The sequence below is a fragment of the Phaenicophaeus curvirostris genome, chromosome 2 (genome assembly GCF_032191515.1).
Source record: "Phaenicophaeus curvirostris isolate KB17595 chromosome 2, BPBGC_Pcur_1.0, whole genome shotgun sequence".
NCBI lineage: Eukaryota > Metazoa > Chordata > Aves > Cuculiformes > Cuculidae > Phaenicophaeus > Phaenicophaeus curvirostris.
The window spans coordinates 62,033,851-62,051,737 of record NC_091393.1 but is presented as its reverse complement, the minus strand read 5'-3'; the positions used below and the strand labels follow the sequence as shown (position 1 = coordinate 62,051,737).

The following is a 17,887-nucleotide window of genomic DNA, read 5'->3' as shown; positions in this document are numbered from 1 at the left end:
AGTCCCAGCACGATAGGGCTCAGTTCAGGTCCATCCAAAGCAGGGGTACAATGAGGCATTTGGATATTTCTGATATGTTAATCTTACTCTTTTGAACTTCTCCATTTCAGCTACTCCATCTTTTAAGCCTATTATTTGGATCTACAGCACCTTCTTTTAAGCAGCAACAGCAGTGCCACAAAGTGTAGCTCATCCTGAGCTTCTGAACGTGCTTGTTTCCACCACATGGCCCCTTAGGAGGAAGCGTGTTAGTGTGGAAGACTTCTCACCTCCTCTCCTGGTGCATGGCTACCTCTGCCAACAAACCACCTCAGAGGTATTACGCCATTATGCTGCAATAAGAGCCTTCAGTTGCAGTGAATAGCTATAATCTATAGCTAGAGCAATGAAATTATTCCAGGATAATGAGGAAGCTCGCTGAGCTTGCAGTAACTTTGTCCAGCAGTAGAGGTCTGTCTTGTTTGGAAATCAAGATTTTGATCAGCTAAGAACAAAATTAGAAACCACTACCAGAATTTCAGAAGTGTGGGTGGCTAGTCACTGGGACAAACCACAACTAAGAAGTGAGCTTGTCCTTTTCCTGAAGCTTTCTGGTCGTTACTGAATTTCTTTCCAGAAAACAGGCCTTAGCCAAACCTTAGTGATTTGGTTTCAGATAGGCACAAGTGGATGACATGGCTAATGTTAGGCAGGAGTTGTAGTAGATAATCAGAGTTGTTTCTTCTAACGTTAACTCACAGAATTACAAAGCTTTTGCCAGAAGTTTTATCTTTCAGCCTAAATCACCTCTAAGTATTATCCATATCCAATTGTCTGTCAAGTCTTTGAATAGAGGGATCTTATAGGGTTTGGAAACTGTCTCAAAACACCCTAAAAGGCACAGGTGTACAGTGCGGGTTTTCTATGTTACTTAAAACTCAAGCCTCCTCTAGTTCTGGCATCATTATCTATTCAAGAGTGTGATCTTTCCCTCTTTAACCCTTAGTTTTACTGTCCTGGTGCAATATTTCCCTTTAAGGTGTGAAGCTGTGTTGCATTGACTTATCGGAAGCTTAGTTTTGTTTTTGTTGAAGTTGAGTGACCTCAACCTGAACACAGTTTCCACTAATCCTTTTGCAAGCATCCTATAACGTGGCTAACTGTGCACAGTACAGACAGTTCTGTTCCCTCCATCCAAACTCAATGCATGTTTTCTATTAATCAATATAGATTTCAAACTCCTGTTTCCAAATTCCTCTTCATTTTGCAAATAAGCACTTGAGAGGCAAAAATTTTTCTGTAATGTCACGGCCATTGATAAAATTTTGCCTCACATAAAAATGTACCCCTATTGCTCTGTATTGGTAGTATTTTGGGTTATCATCCATACAGAAATACTGAAAGGTAAACATAGAGCAAAATTATGTATGAATTAACTGAATATCTGAAAACATTAAATTTAGCTGAAGGTTACTTGAATTTTGCTGTTCCGTGCAAATACAGTCCTGCATTACCTAATCCTTAATCAAACAGATGTTGCAGTTGCTTATTCTATTTCACTCTTTTGTGATTTTGGTTTAAATCTGTTTTGTAAATATAAAGTCAGAATCATCCAGTATTGATGGGGTTTCTGCTGCCTTGTTGCTTATAAAATTCTGAATTCCCCATCACCCCTAAAAGATGAAATAGCTAGAAGAAACTGAATTTTCCAAGCATTAATCCTTTTGTGCATTATTTTCATGCAACTTTATTTGCTATAAGAGCATAATCACAGGACCTTGCGTGAGATAGTGAGATGATAATGAAAGCAATAGAAAGAATCTTTTATCTATGAGATAAATACTTGTATCTTGTTATTGTGACATTATATTCTGCATTTATGGTTTTGGTACATCCGCATAATGTCACTATAGACAGTAGAATATATATATATAGTAGAATAATGGGAACTTTAATCAGGATATGAAAAAGCACTGATGGTGAATAGAAAAATGTTTTAAAAAAATCAGTAGTATAGCTGTTTCTAGAAATCTCTTTCAAAATGTTTAGTGATATGCAGGTACAGTCTTATGTTACTGTGTGTTCCTGAGGGAGGTGCAGAATACAGGGTTTGGAGCATCAAGCATCTTTCTGCATGTGAAGGGTGCAGGAGGGTACTGCAGGCAGGAGGAAGCAAATAACCAGTAATTGCAGACCTGTGCCACCATGTTAATTTTTCTCATTTGAAACCCTGCATACAGTTTGTCATTTCACCTTTGAAAAACCAGTGAAACATGGTTATTAAGACCAAATGATTAGAGGAAAATGATTAGAGGAATGCAGAGGAATTTACAAATTACAAATTTATTAAACTTCTAGTTAAAGGTGAAACAAATGAGAGGTGGTTCTTTTGTTTTAATTATTGTATAAAGAAGTGAAGATCAATCAATTTAAGAAGTAATTTTAAAAATTTTTTCCTCTATATATATTTCTAAAATGTGCAAGAATCACAAGTAAAATGAAAATACGGGTAGATTCAAATGGATAAGTAAATGGAGAGAATAGAACTAAGTATGTATTTTATCCTAAAGAAAAGATATGACAATTGCAGTAATGAGCTCTGTTTTCCTCTGAAGGCTCTGGCTGAAGGCATGCATTACTTCTGTTTCTATACCCTGCATAGCTATGAGCGAGACATAAGGGTTACTGATACAATAAATTGTTATTTTATCTCTGTAAAAGGTATGTTTTTTATTGTATCTCTGTAAAGGGTATTTTTTTTTTTTAGATCATCTATAATACTGGAAGAATTAGAATGTTCAAGAAAATAATCTGGAAGACAGACAGACTTGCCAAAGGACTTTAAACATATACTGAGATGTAATTCAATCTGGGGCATTCACTTTGGGCAATAGGCTTTCATGGTTCAATGTGATAAGGAATTATTCACAATGTGAATTCATCTTTACAGTGATTATTGTAATAAGAACCGTGTATAGTATAAAAGCTTATCCAGTCTCATGTCTATTTAACTACTTGGATTATACCATTGGATCTACTCTGCCTTTTGTAAAGGTCAGGAGAAGTTAAGAATCTGTGTTCAAAATCTGACCTACTGTAGCTATTGTGGAAATTAGTTTGTAGGCCTATAACAACTTACTGATATAGCATATTTCCAGTATATCTTTCACATACTGTTGGGAAGGTGGTGGCTTGATCTTGTGCTTGGGAGGATAATTTCAAACAAAGGTCTCTCTTTGGATTTTGGAATTACTGGCTTTTCATTAGAAAGAATAAGTAAATAAATTAAAGGAAAAAAATGAGAGAAATAATTCTATCCCTAAGTGAAAGAAAAGGAAATGTCAAAAATCCAGCATATTTTGCAAATTAGGTTCTCATTTTACAGGTAGTCATAGCAGTCAGCTGCAATTGCAATGAAAATAATAGCTCATAAGAAAAGTACATGGTGCTTAAAGCTCAAGTCCAAAAAAAAATTTTTTCTTAAGTAGTCCTTGCTCACAAGTGTTGCTTTTGAAAGCTTTCTGTGTTGTGGTGAAGTGGGTGTTGGTCTCTTCTTCCAGGTGACAAGTGATAGGACGAGAGGAAATGGCCTCATGTTGTACCATTGTACAAGGGAAGGTTTAGGCTTGATATTAGGAAATATTACTTCACAGAAGGAGTTGTCAAGCACTGAAACAGGCTGCTTAGGGAAGTGGTTGAGTATCGTCCCTGGAGGTATTTAAAAGATGTGTAGATGTTGCACTTAAGGACACGGTTTAGTGATGAGCTTGACAATATTAGGTTCGTGGTTGGAGCTGATGATCTTTAAGGTCTTTTCCAACCTAAACAATTCTGTGATTCTGTGAATTGAGTGCTAGAGCAGCAGTGTTTATTCTGCTGCTGCCATGGTTCAGTCCAGTGGCCAAACATCAGGGAAAATTGTTCTCTTTGATCATAAGTGCCTTGTGTCAGGAATTGGGCTTCTGCATGTCAGATAAGAAGCTTGTGACTGAGAGGAGCTGGTAGACCGTCCCTCTACAAACTGGAGCCAGAATAGATGTTCCCAGTATAGATTTGCAGAGTTAGGGTTAATAGGAGCTGCATGTCAGAAAATTCTGCTCTTAAATGTAACAGCTTATTCCAACTTATTCTTTAGAAATTGTTTTGGAGAGTCCTATTTCTACACATAAACAAATATTGCTGGACTTGATCTAATATTTATTCACTTATTGACTAATTTTTATAAGGGATCAAACAACGAGGAAAGAAACTGGCATTTTGTAATTTTGTGAAATTCTAAGTCAGAACAGGAGGTAAAATGGAGAACTGTCAGCTACAGGGACTGGCATTTGGGAAGTATTACTAATAACTATGTTAAACTATTAGTTCAACATTTTTTTTTTTTTCAATTTGGGCTTCCTCTTACACTTTCAATTAAACTGCATGAGTTAAAAATAGGAAAACATTTTACCTTTTCAGGTTTGGATTACTAAGGAAAGTAGAAAGGTAACTCAAATGGGTGTAGAAAAGTATCTTGTAATACCACCTACCTTTATATGAAACTTTATAATATTGGTTCCAGTGAAAGTGACACTGCACTTAAAAATTTGATTATTTGTTTTAAATATGAAATCCTGTAATAGACGGTTTCCCTGCAAAAGTAAGTACAATACAGAATGTTTTATTCCCTCTTCAGTTTTGTGAACTTCCTTTATGACAAGCTTAGCTTTTCTTAGGATGCCAATGCTGTCTTTCCTGTGAGACTTAGGAACAGTGTAGTTCATAAACGATGTTTTTAAAACTATCCATTAAAAAAAAGAGTGTTTCTTTTATTAGTTAGGACAGGAAGATGACATAACCATTCAGCAATGAATGAAGAAACTTTGTTTGACGTCTCAAAAGGGCATATGTCATTTAAACTGCCCAAGCGAAGCCTGTATGGCATAAACCATCATACAGCACAGACTCCAGAGGACAAGGACCAGTGTTTGGATGTAAAGATGTTACGCGCATGGGGTTAGGAGGATTTTTGTTTGTTTATTAAATGATGCATTTAGCTGAAAGGACTGGGAATAAGCACAGACTGTGTGCGTTATATCTGTTGACTGCCACACTTGACAAAAAGTAGTTGTCTACCATAGTAACTATGACAGAATTCAGGAAGTATTCAGATGCACACAAATACCCAAAAATAATGCTAAGGCATACTTTCAATTCTCAACAGGTTTTTATTTTAATTAAAACAAACAAACAACAAAAAAACCCCAAAACAAAACACCCTATCACCCCAGAAATTCAGAACTACAATTGAGAATCTACCTTTACATGTTCTGTAATGCAGCAGTTTTCAAAAAAACTGATGATGTATTAAAAGACACAGAAGAATACCTTCCTTCCAGTTTAAATCTAATTGTTTAGCTTGAGCTGCACTTCAAACAAATGGGTGATTCTAGAGGCTGGGTTGATGGCAGGTTATCTCAAGGGAAGGAAGTCTTCTAAATTTTTTTAAAAGTCTCTTCAAAGTATTTTAGTTTACCTATATTGAGGAAAACCTTGCATCATTTATGGATATGAATGTAGAAATAAAAAATGTAGCCAAATAGTTACAGCATGAAGAACTGTAGTTGTAAGACAATGCTGGTTTGACCTTGGTAAGCTCCTAGGTGGAAGTTGAGATGCTAAGAACTGATGCAAATCCTGGATAACTGGAATAAGGATTGTATGCATTGTAAATTAAAACTAATATGCCTCTTGGTAATAAATCTCTTACACTTGCAGGGTTTAACTGTGTAATTTGAAGGACTCCAAGTTTCAAAACCAATCTGTCCCTTTTATAGGAGAAGCTACTGAAAAAAATACGAGGGTTGCAATTTCAAAAAAAGAAATAGGAGAAGCTACTGAAAAAAATACAAGGGTTGCAATTTCAAATGCAATGCACAGTGTGACTTCCAAGAAGCATTCTTTTTGTTTTATCAAAATTGGACACACAGACTTCAAGCATATAACATGCCAAAGAAACGGGTACCGTCCTATTTCTCAGTTTCCCCAGCTGGAAGTCCTGAAAGCGTGTTCTTGATGTTATCTCAGTAGATATCCTCCTTGTGCAGGATGTTTCCTGGACCACTTGTCTGTGTGATTTTTCAACGTAAGTTTGAATGTCTGATGGTCAGAATGTCTTCTATATATTGCTTTTCTCAGACCCATTGCTTGTCTTCAGCTGTTGGTTTATCTTGGTGGCTTCCCTAGGTCTGTGATTTTTCTGATGGCCAGTACTTCGACCCAGCTTATGCTTCTGTCATTTGTGTTGTGTGTGTGCCTTTTTGGCAGGACTTGGATGTTCTCATTGATGCATAGTGGTATTAGTTCTCAGGGTTTGGTTTTGTGTTTTGTTGCAGCTTCTGTGATACTTGAATCTCAAATACAGGCCTTTGAGGCTAAGTTTGTGTTTACTTTCAAACATCCAGTTTCTGTGGCTCACCCTAGACCTTTCCCATTTGCTGAAAGTTGAGTACATATGCCTTCATAGCAGTGGAACTTTGCAGTCACGTTGAGATTGTTTGTGTTACTTAAGCTCCTGGAGGATGGGGCAGTAAGAAGGCGGAGGAACAGATATGGCCCTTGTGGTAAGAGTATGATGAAAATAGCAGAAACTTGATGCAGGTACAGAAGGACTATTGCATACTTGAGGGTAGCTGCAGCTTGTATTAAATAATATTTATAGTATAAAAAGAGAGATTTGAGAGTAATGACACTTTGTGTTTTGGAGAAATTCCCCTCAAAATACATTTATAGAATCGTAGAATCCTTTGGTTGGAAAAGATCGGACTCTAAGCGTACATGTGCACTACTAAGCCGTATCCCTGAGCAAGTCGTCTACCCATCTTTTAAATATCTCCAGGGATGGTGACTCAAACACTTCCCTGGACAACCTGTTACAGTGCCTGATATCTCACCCTTTAGGTGAAGAAAATTTTCCTGATGTCCAATCTGTACGTCCCTGGATACAACTTGAGGCCATTTCTTCTCATCCTGTCACTTGTTACTTGGGAGAAGAGGCCAACACCCACCTTGCCACAGTCTCCTTTTGGGCAGTTGTAGGCACTGATAAGGTCTCTCCCCTCAGCCTCCATTTCTCCAGACTAAATAACCCCAGTTCCCTCAGCTGCTCCTCTGAAGATTTGTTCTCCGGCCTCTTCACCAGCTTTGTTACCCTTTTCCGGACGCACCTCAGGACCTCGAAGTCTTTCTTGTAGTGAGGGACCCAAAACTGAACACAGTATTTGAGGTGCAGCCTCACCAATGCCACATGCAGTGCAACGATAGCTTCCCTCGTCTGGCTGGCCATGTTATTTCTGATAGATGCCAGGATTCTGTTAGCCTTCTTGGCCACCTGGGCACACTGCTGGCTCATATTCATCTGACTGGCAGCCAACACCCCTAGATCCTTCTCTGCCAGGCAGCTTTCCAGCCACTCTTCTCCATTTATGTGTATCCTCACCCGCACTGGACTCTTCAAGCAACACAGTACCAGTTAGGTAGGGAGCTTGATGTTGAAGTGATTTTAAGCTGATTGAAATAGCTGCTTCAATGTGTGCTTCATCCTTAAATACAGAGATTATCCCATTGGAATAACTGAGATTGCACACAGTGTTTCAGTTTGGGTTGTCCTGCAGCACCTTCCTGGTTTAGGACACCTGTGGTCTAGGAGGGGCAGCATCCCTTGTGGTCTGCTGAGCCCTGTCCTTCCAAATCTGAGGCTGAACTTTGTTTGCAGATTCCTAAAAGGAAAGAAACAGTGCACATGATCTCTGGTTTCTATGGCATTGAATTGAACTCAGCATTTGCACACTCTGTGAATACCTTTGTGTGTATCTGTATATAACATCTTTGCATGTAATCTCTTCTTTCATAGAGGTTTTTCTAAAAACTGTTCAAAGGAAATAAGTCTCCAAGTCGTTTAAAGAAAACCTAAATGACAGGCTCTTTCCTGTGCTCAGGTGAGTCACATACGGTGTGCACAATTAACAGGTGCACAGTGACAAACTGCACTCAGCAGGCAATACTGGGGGTAGGTTTCAGAATCCTGAATGTTGAACGAGTTTATTTTGTACCACAAGGTTTGAAAGGATCAGTGAGATACTAAGCATCTCAATACCTCTTCTATTCTCCTGTAAATTTTTCATTCCAGATAAGGACCTTTTTTTAACTTTGCAGGTTTTCTAGGGAGAAATGCAAACCTTCTACCTGTCGTCTTTCTCCTTATTCTGACAACACAGCTATAGGGTTCAGCTGGTGCTGGAGTGTCTGTATATAGCTTCCTTGTTTGAGTCAAAGATGAGATCCAGCCTAGCTCTTGCCTTTTAATCTGTTGCTGGGCTGAGCCTGGTGTCTGGTGACGCGTCGAGCTAAGCTGGCTGCAGCAAGTTAATAGAGAAGATGAAAGGTGTCAAGCCCCTGCAGAATGTCTCAAGGACTTACGGGGTCTGACCTGTACCCTGAATGCTGAAAGAAAGATGATAAAGCTGCCTCACAAGAAATTGCAGAAATTTTTCCTTAAAAAGGTAAAATGTCTCTTTTGCTTGCTGCCTTGCTTGATTTAATTAGGTTGATGACAAAATTTGACAATTGCATTGTTTTTGTGCAGTCACCCTTGTGATTTCTTTGTGCTGAGATGCTTCCAACTGTTCTCTCCATGTAATGTAGTTCTTGGCTTGTGGTTTGGGACACAATTAAAACCATCAAAAACGTACTCGAGCGGTATGCTGCATGGGTAGTTTGATTACAGCTACAGTTTATGGGTTCTGTCACCCTGCTATGTTATGTTGCCTTTTAACTTTGCTCCTTGAATCAGGTGCTGGATATTCTGAATCTGTCAAGCTGAATTGTAGTGCACTTTCTTGGTTTTTTTATGGTTTTTTTTTTCCAGAGTAAGAGAATGGTACTTATTTTAAAAGAGTTGATATTAGCCAATGATGTGCATACATTTTATGTGTAGGCTGTGTATTCATACTCAGTTTTCAAATATACCTATGTAACTCCGTAGAGATATTGGGACATCTTGCAGGAAAGGTCTTACTCTTTCAGGCAGAACCCTTTAAAACTATCTGAGTTTTAGGTTACTACCCCTAGATCGCATTTTTCTGTTGAGCACTATACCTAGCTAGATATTCAAGGTATCAAGTGCTCTGGTAATTAACTGTCTGAAATAGCTGTCTTTATCTGCTTTATTTATGGATCTTACTTCAGCAACATATAAGGATTTATCATATAAGTTATGAAAAATATATATGTTTTTGTCCCTTCCCTCTCCTTTTCATCTTGCCTACTCATACACACAGTTTTAGTGGCTGATCAGAAGTGCAGTCTTTATTTTGTAGCATATCTCAATATTAGAACATGGCTGTAGTCAACTGGAGTTTGGCATTTTCATTGCCTAGTATAACTTCACATGTACGGGATTGCATAGTGATATCTGTAATATGCTAGTTCAAAGTAAAATATTCAACTTGGTTGTATTTTGACTGAAACAATTTTAAAGGTGTACAAGAGAAGACAGTCGAATTTCAGTGCAAGTTAGAATCTGTTGTGTAATTCACTGATTTTTGACACCTCAACAAATGCAGATGGTTGGCTGTACCTTTTATTGGGAAGTAAATTTGCAGCATTTAGATGTTGACATTGCAATTAAGCTGTCGAGTTGTCCTTTTGAGGTTTCTTGAGTTGATTGAAAAGAATTTTCTTTTTTTGGTAGAGTATGTTCTCCTTACTGCTGGCAGTATCTGATCAAATGGTCACAATTCTCCTGATTTCTAATAGTTGTGGGTTTTCTGTTATTGCATGTAGGACTGAAAGCCCCCAGTAGACTAAGTAGGTTAAAGTGCAAAAGAAAGATGCATTATGCTAGGTATTATTTTAATGTTGCTTTAATTGTATTTAATTGAACTACTCATTTGAAATGATAAAGGGAATGTGGGTGCAATGAAGAAGGTGACCAGCATAATTTAACATGAAAATAACAGTAGGACATTGATAGTTTTGGAAGCCCCATAGCAACTTGCCCTCTTATAAAAAGATGTGTTTGTATGGTACCACACAACAGAGATATCAAATAGGATTCATATACTTGCTTGTGTTGATGATTCATGTTATCTCTGGAGGTGGATGGAGTATTTTGAAGAAACTATGTTTTTATTTATGGTAATGTGTGAAACAAAATTGGCGAAAACGCTGAAAGTTATATGCTGGTTCAGTTTGTAGAGGCTGCCTTCTAAATGCTAGGAAAGGGAGGCACCACAGAAGAGATGGCTCGATTCTACTCTCTGCTATGAGGGCAGTTCTTGGACTAAAGTGAGTGCACCAACATATTAGGACAGCTACTTGAGTCAGACGCGTCTTGTGCTTTAAATCATGGGAATCAATAGCCTATGTGGTCCCAGATTACCTGGATTATACCATAGCTAGTTAGTATTGAGAATTGTTTCCCTTCCTTAACTGTTACATGTGAGCAGGCAGTGTTGTGGTTAAAACAAATGGGGAAAAAAAACCGCAGCAATCTTGAATCACTGGAAGATGGATTAGGTGAAATATGTCTTTGGCTTGGAAGAATTAATGGATTGTTTTTTTTTTTTTTTCCAGTGATAGATATGGAATTCAGCTGATAATTGCTTTGTTTACTTACATGGCCACTGTCACATCATTACCTTTTTGAAAGAGATTTTGAGAAGGAAGTGTAACTCTCTTCTTATTTTTCTGAATTTAACTTTACAGTGGTCTACCTGATGTATAAGTCTACCCCAGTATCATTCAGATGCTGGTGCAGTTAAGTACTTAAAAGAAAGTGCTTGTAATTTTGCATATGAAACAATACAAATTGAAAAGTTCCTTAAAATAACTAAGTAGATCAGATCTTAGGACCTTATCTACTTTTTCTAGTAGATACTGGAAAAAGTATCTACTGAAGAATGGCATCAAATTTGCTCATACTAGTAAAAGACTCCTTCAGAGCTTGTTCTTCAGCATATTGCAGCAGTAGAACATCTTTCTTACTGGCTTTTACTCAGCTTGCTATTCGTGCACACCATAACCACTTAGACAAAGTGAATGTTTCTTTTTATGCAGGTGAGGGGTGTGATTTCACAGTTAAACCTTTAATGGCTGCGTGTGAAAGCACGACTTGGGCCCAGAGCGGCTTAAAACTGAGATGTTGCATTCCAAGCTCCCAATATGACTCAGTGGTTCCTAAAATAACTTATTTTCAGGACCAGCAAAAACTAGTTTGTAACAATACATTTAGCAGCCTTGTTCTTTACTGAACTTTGAAAGAACTGTTGTCTTTCCAAAGAAAGGACAGCTGTTTAACATGTGCAGGTGTTCCATTATTTAAATTTATCTGTGCAACTGAGTTTCTTTGTTGGAAATGGTCATGCAAAGGCAGAGAGGGCTGTACCTCTTGTAGTGTATTAACACTGAGTTGAGATGCTTTATGAAATCAGTATATGTAGAAATTTCAACATCGCATAAGCTGTTTGACTTAAGGAATGGATATGAAAATCATTACTTGTAGTAAACTATAATTCAATAATTGAGTCAGCAGGAAAATAAAAAGCTAGTGAAAACCATTTTGATTTGAGTGACATCCTGGCAGAGAAAAATAAATAAAATTAAAAATAGGTAATGTAGAATTTCACTGTTACAAGAGCAAGATGTAAGCCCTGCTAATAGGAGAAAAGCATTTAAGCAAAGCAAATTGACTTTAGTTCATGCGTTCTTGTATAGGGATCTGGTGTAAATACTAATCGTATGATTTATGGAAATGCGTATGTTCTATGTAGCATTAAAAAGGAGGAATTTTTTTTTTTGGTGTTGTGAAAAATGATTTGGCAATGACTGCAGTATTGGCAGAATATTGCTCTGTTAAAGCTTGTGATAAATGTCTCTGCTTTTTCCCCATCACCACCAATAGACGTTTCTGTCCTTAGGGGATGTATGACTGAGTCACTGATACAAAGGACAGCAGAATGAAAAGATACATAGCACCAAAGGAATCTGGCGATGAAAACCTTTTAGATGTCTTTCTGTGCATTCACACATATGCAAGTCATACATACGGGCAAGGTACTTTGTGATCTTTATGATGTTTCTAGTGTTTTATTGTATTTTATATAAAGTAATGTATTTTGTAGATGTCTATAAGATTAGCTTTCTTTGTCGTATGCATGCTTGTTGTCTATTGTGTTCTGAGGGACAGCTTGTTGAAGTGACGGATTGCTGTTATCTTGGCAATGCTGCCCGCCCAGTTTGGGCTGGGGGGCTAGAACCCTTCAGAAAGGAAGGGCTTTAAAGGCATCTCCCACCATGTGCACACACAGCTTGTACTGTTCAGTGTCACAGTTCCTGTCCTCTGTGATGGTGTTTGTCAGTACAGGGTCAGTCCTCAGGAGTGTGGGGAATTTTACTGGTGTTGAACTGACTTTTATATCGCTATGTGACTGTTGCAGGGTCTGTGTATTAAGCTGTTGAAATGCACTCGATCTGGCAAATAGTGTGCTTCTGACTGGGGCATTGTTAGAGAAAGATGGGGATAGTCTCCTCCAAATACATTGGAGTCTGCAGAAAGCAGGAGAATTCATTTGTGGACCTGTTTTGAGTGAGTATGTGGGATTTGTTTTGTATTTTGTTTTCTAAATAACCTACTGATGGGATATGTGTGCCTGTGTATGTCTGGAGAGTTTTCCCTGTATCTGGTGCTGAGAAGGTACAGGTTGACTCAATTGTCAGCTGGAGCCAGCCTCCTTGGCTCGGTCTGCAAAGACCTAGGTTCATGAGGTCTCTGATTTTGTGTATGATGTTGGCTCATCTTGACCACTGACATTGTTTTTGTCTCATAAGTAAATGCTAATGATTCTTCCCTTTAGTATTGTGAAGACTAAGATACAGAAGCAAAATTACTTCAGGCTGGCAGTTGTCTGCATGCTTTTGAAGCCAGGTATGGGAAAGGAGTCTTTCTGTTAGTCTATGCTGTCTCAGACTGTTTAGCATCCTATAGTTGTGATCTGCAGCCAGAAAAGCTGCTGACCAGGTGTGAGGGTGACAGATGACTCTGTGGAGACCTGGGGCTAGCTAAGCCATGTGCCTCCTCAGCGTGGCGAGATGAGGAGTAGAATAGGTTGGAGTGGGGACACCAGTTCAGAAGTAGAACTCTGGAAAGCTAGCCTTGTGCTACAGCTGCAGCTGCTGGTGGTCTTGAGGGACAGGGCAGACTGGAGAGCACTCTGTTTATCACTTCTGCATACATGGGGCCAGCTGCTGTCCTGTGATCTGTGCCCTGCGTTTTGCAGCACTATCTATCTTGTCTTTCTCTAGGACTGTGTTATATGCAAGACTTGGCAGGAGGGAAGACTGTTTTGCCGCATGCATCAGTAAGTTTTTAGAGGGAACTGCCTGCTCTGCTTACGCTTAGAGTTGACCCCCATGCTGTATTGTCTGCCAGGCGTAAATTGGTGTTAAGGAATGCCTGTAATCTTTGAGCACATAGTAGTAACTGCAAGTCCATTGATGTCTTTACAAGGAACCTTGCTGAAAATTGTACTGTAGAAAGTATGTAATTATAATCTAGATCCCCTGAAGTCCAGAACAGGTAGTGGCTAGGCACACCCCTTTAAGCAAGTGATTGCGTAGGGAGGAAGCACTGACAAACTAATTCTGGAAAGAGCTGAGAGGAAAACAAACAACTGGACATTATTTCAGGCTGGGCTGAAGCAGTGCAGGCAGGAGCAGCCTAGGCCTCTCCCTCTTGGTCGTTCCTGGTCACTTAAAAAGGCTTGCCTACTGCAGTTTCAGAAGGCAAGTCTTGGACCTGCCTGTGTGACACTGGCAGGAATTCAGCGCTCTTTGGTCTTTTGGCTTCCATGTGGTTGTTGCACTGTGAGTGACATAAGATGCAACTGTGTGTTTTGTTGACAGTCTACTTTGAAAAGTTGCAGATGAAGCATTCTAAATAATATATGTGTCCTCAATTTAATGAAATGTTAATAGGGATGCTTTTGAATGTATGTTTCCTGTAGCTTAAGTACTGTGTTTAGTTCTTAATAAATGTCAACATTGAATGAAATAGCTCACAAAAAGGGGAGCTTTTCTTCATGTCAAGGCAAAGGCTTTTAAAAGGAAAGCAATGAAATTATGAATGAAACTGTGGTTATGGTTCGACTATGTATATTAATATTGATATTAAGCCTTATATAAAACATTTGAATATTTTTGTAAGTTACAACTAAAAAATTGTATTCCCATATTAAGGCAATATTAAGGTTAAAGATAAACTACTTTTAAACTTGAATTGCTTAATTTTTGAAACTACACTGGCAGCTAATCTTAACTTTTACAGGTTTATATGTTCTTTCTCCATGCAACAAGATTTGCATATATTTCTGGTCTCCGTATTGGTTTCAGGGTTGAAAAGGAGTGTTTGTAAGGAAGGGTTTGTGTTTGAGCTAAGCAACATATATATTTTACTTCTTATCTTGTTCTCAGAAACAGCTGAACCAGTCAAGCTTGAAAGTTTGCAAAAGAATTGAGCCTGAAGCAGTTTTCTGGCTTGGAAAACTTCCGTCTAAATAGACCTGGTTCGGCAGAAATAGAAGCAACTGAAGATAGTGATTCTGTGATAGGGATGTGTCAGCAAATTCGACAGTAGGTGGTGTGGGAGCGACAGTACTGAGGGAAAATTCACAACTATTGGAGTACTCCACCCTACCTCCTGCCAAACTTGAGTGTCTTGAGCAATGCTGTGCCTAACAATGAGAGCACAAATGAAAAATGTCTTCTTAAACATAAATCCTTAATACATCAGTGGGACAGCTACTACTGTCCATGGGGTGTGTAACTGGATTGCAGGTGTGATGCAAAAGAAAATTAAACACAACCTTATAATTTGTACATGGTGACTCTGCATCAATGCAGCCTGGGTGGAATTGTGTTGGCATGTTACTTTGTGTGAAATAGCAATCATTTCAAGGCCTAGTAACAATAGGGATATCAAATGGACAAGAAATTCTTTATTCCTGTACTTGAAGTAAGGAAAAATGGGTTGCTGTTAAAATATCACAATGCCCCTAAAAAGAGGTTTGGATGGAATAACAGTATTTCTGTGCAACATTTTTACATGTAATGCAAAACCTCCCTGAATTTGATAAGAATTAAAGGAAGCAAAATAGCTATGTTTTCCTAAGCCCAAATGCTGTACAGGACTGATTAGCTCTTTACTGGCAGGCTTCCTTCTTTTTTTACCTGTTTGGAGAAAAAAAAAACCAAAAAAACCCACCCAAAAAAAACCCCCAACCCCAAAATGCCAGAGAAGTAACTAAAAATATACAAAAAAACCCAACCAACCAACCAACCTCCCCCCAAAACGTAACAGTAATGTAACCTGTGGAAGTGACAGTAAACTGCTACCTCCCAACCTCCCACATGTACCTCTTCACCTCCTGTAAAAGGGCTTATGTGGAGCCTAATGCTGCCTTAATTCTTCAATAAGCTGTTGATCAAGTGTGAGACAGACCTTGGTAGTGCTCTGAGAAAAGTTTTATTGTTTTGGCTGAGAAAAACACCCTGGGGACTGCAACTGCTACCAGGAGATCTCTACTTTCAGCCATGCTGCAACCGTTGTGTGTTCTTCGCTTGCAGCATGGCCAAGGCTGTGCCTCTAGCCCATCACTTGCCTTGCTCTGCTGCACAGGCCATCTTTCCTGGTCATGACCCACTTCTCGTGAGTGCTGGGGGAGATGCTGAGAGCAGTACCTGGCTGTGCGTGGACCTGGCTGGTCATGCTCTCAGTGGACAGTGCTTTGGCTTCCCTGGCTGAGGGTGAAGGGCTGCTTGATTTGTCCCTTGAAGCTTATGCTTCAAAGCATCAAAAAGAAGGTGATTTTTCACTGTTAGATTCTTGTTCTGGTAAGACTGGGAAAGCTATGGAATAGGGTCCAACTGAGGAATGAGCTAGCGCTGCAAGATGGGAAGAAGCACTGACGGGGACTGACAAAAGGAATGGATATTTTGATGCTAAACTTTCCCAAACTGATGTGAATTTACTTGCCGCTCTTAGCGTAGTATGTCTATTAACAATGTCTTCCAATTTATTGTTATGTTTAAAGAATTGGTTAGCAAAGAGTAGGAAGATCTTAAATAGCATTGTAAGATTAAACAAAAGAAAATCAAATGAAGAAAATCTTGTGTTGTCATTTGTTTATATAGACTAACCTTGTCTTATGTAGGTATGTGTTAGAATAATATGAAATGTTTTCTCCAAATCCTCCTTGCATACAGGTGACTCATCTCCCCTGGAGTGCAGGACAGTAGTAAAATCTTTGAAGACTAGTTGCTATAACAACTACTGCCTGAGGACCTGGTGCTAAGTGTGCAGAAAATGTGAGACTTCACTCTCACTTGAGGCTTTCTTGTATTGTGCGGATCTTGGTGCTGTACAGCTAGTTTTAGAAACATGCAGTCAAACAAAAATTAAGATACAGGAGGAGAGGAGTGATAGATCACAGCTTTCTCTTCACCTCCTTTTCTGACACATTTCTTTCCCTTATTAACACAGTTTGACATAGTGCACTGTCTTTTAAAGAGATTGTATGACTTATCTGCTGCCAGTTCATGAAAGCCCTTACCCTAAAGATCTTTCTTTTGGCTGGAGGCAAGTGCTGGTACTTACTTCTCCAGGATCTGTCCACTAGCATCTGGAAAATACCTTTTGGGGCTTCAAATATGTCCCTGCATATTCTGTTTTGAGGCAAATGCTCATGTCATAGACCTTTGATTAACTGTGCCAATCTTCAGGTGAAGTTATTGCAGCTTTGCACTGCTTTCTATCAGGTGTAGTGCATAATGTTGGAGACCTGATCTGTTACAGAGGATGCTGCTCAGAGTTCAGTATAGCTGATGTCTTTTGCCTGTAGTGCATTTGGCCCAAATTTGCATCTGTCATAGCCCTTTCAGAATAATCCTACAACATAAAAAGCATCCTCCCTCCGTAGCTCCCATGGATACAAAGGCCAGAGGTAATAGCGATCCATATGCTTTTGAGGATTGCTGCTCCTGTATCTTGGCTGTGCACTATGCATGCCCTAGCTTTTGAAGCATTCCTCAGTTCCCTCTTTGATGGGCAGTCCCACCCTGTCCATTCCAGTAATGTGTCACTGAGAACTAGTGGGGACTCGCAATGAGGAGGCAGTTGAAAGAAGCATGGTGAAGGAACAGAACTGCACATTGGGAGACTCTTGGGCTTGGTATTCAGGGAACTGAGCCAGGCTGCAGTCATCCCCATATTCTGTGGGAGTTCTGTTCTTGCTGTGGAAACGTGACACAAGAGTGGAGTTTGTCTGCAAAGAATTAGTAGCTTGGCAGTCTTTGTGGGGACAAAGCCAGCATGAAATAATTCATGTTCATTCCTTCCACTTATCCTGCACTTAATTTTTTTTTTATGTAGGCTGTTATCTGAACTTAATGTGCCTACTACATTTATATTGCCTCTCAAAACCAGAAAAATATATTATGACTTGGAAATTCTTAGTAGAAAAGCAGTCTTTAAATGATTGGTACATATGTAGCCCTGGTAGAGGAGACTGAGGCAGAAAGTAGAGGATGCTTGAAATATTATAATCTTCTCTGTAAAGATGTAACCTTTAAAGAAATAAACATTTTTCTGATTCAATGACAATGATAGGTTGTTTTAGGGTTTTCAGTTTTCTGAGCCATTGAATGATTTTTCTTGAGACAGTTTGCCTAATTGTGCTCACACCTTCAAGGGAGTGCATATTTCTTCATGAGTTCTGGCAGTACTCTGTAGTGTTGGCTTCAATCAGTCCGTTTTTTCTGCACAGGTATTATGCTAGAACCTTTGTTTTAGCTAGACCTTGTGATGATAAACACC

General features: G+C 39.0%; 1 protein-coding gene across 2 annotated transcripts in view; it reads left to right on the top strand.

Moving 5' to 3' along the window:
• Positions 1-17,887, top strand: part of RPS6KA2 (ribosomal protein S6 kinase A2) — a 297,537-nt gene that overhangs the window by 21,842 nt on the left and 257,808 nt on the right. Inside the window, exon 1 of one of the 2 annotated variants that reach the window (XM_069852243.1) lies at positions 8,397-8,519. The exons of the other annotated variant lie outside the window; for it this stretch is intronic. Coding sequence (XP_069708344.1) covers positions 8,472-8,519 — 48 coding nt within the window. The 5' untranslated portion in view covers positions 8,397-8,471. Of the gene's footprint in view, positions 1-8,396; positions 8,520-17,887 lie in introns of those variants that run through there. 2 annotated transcript variants of the gene reach the window in all.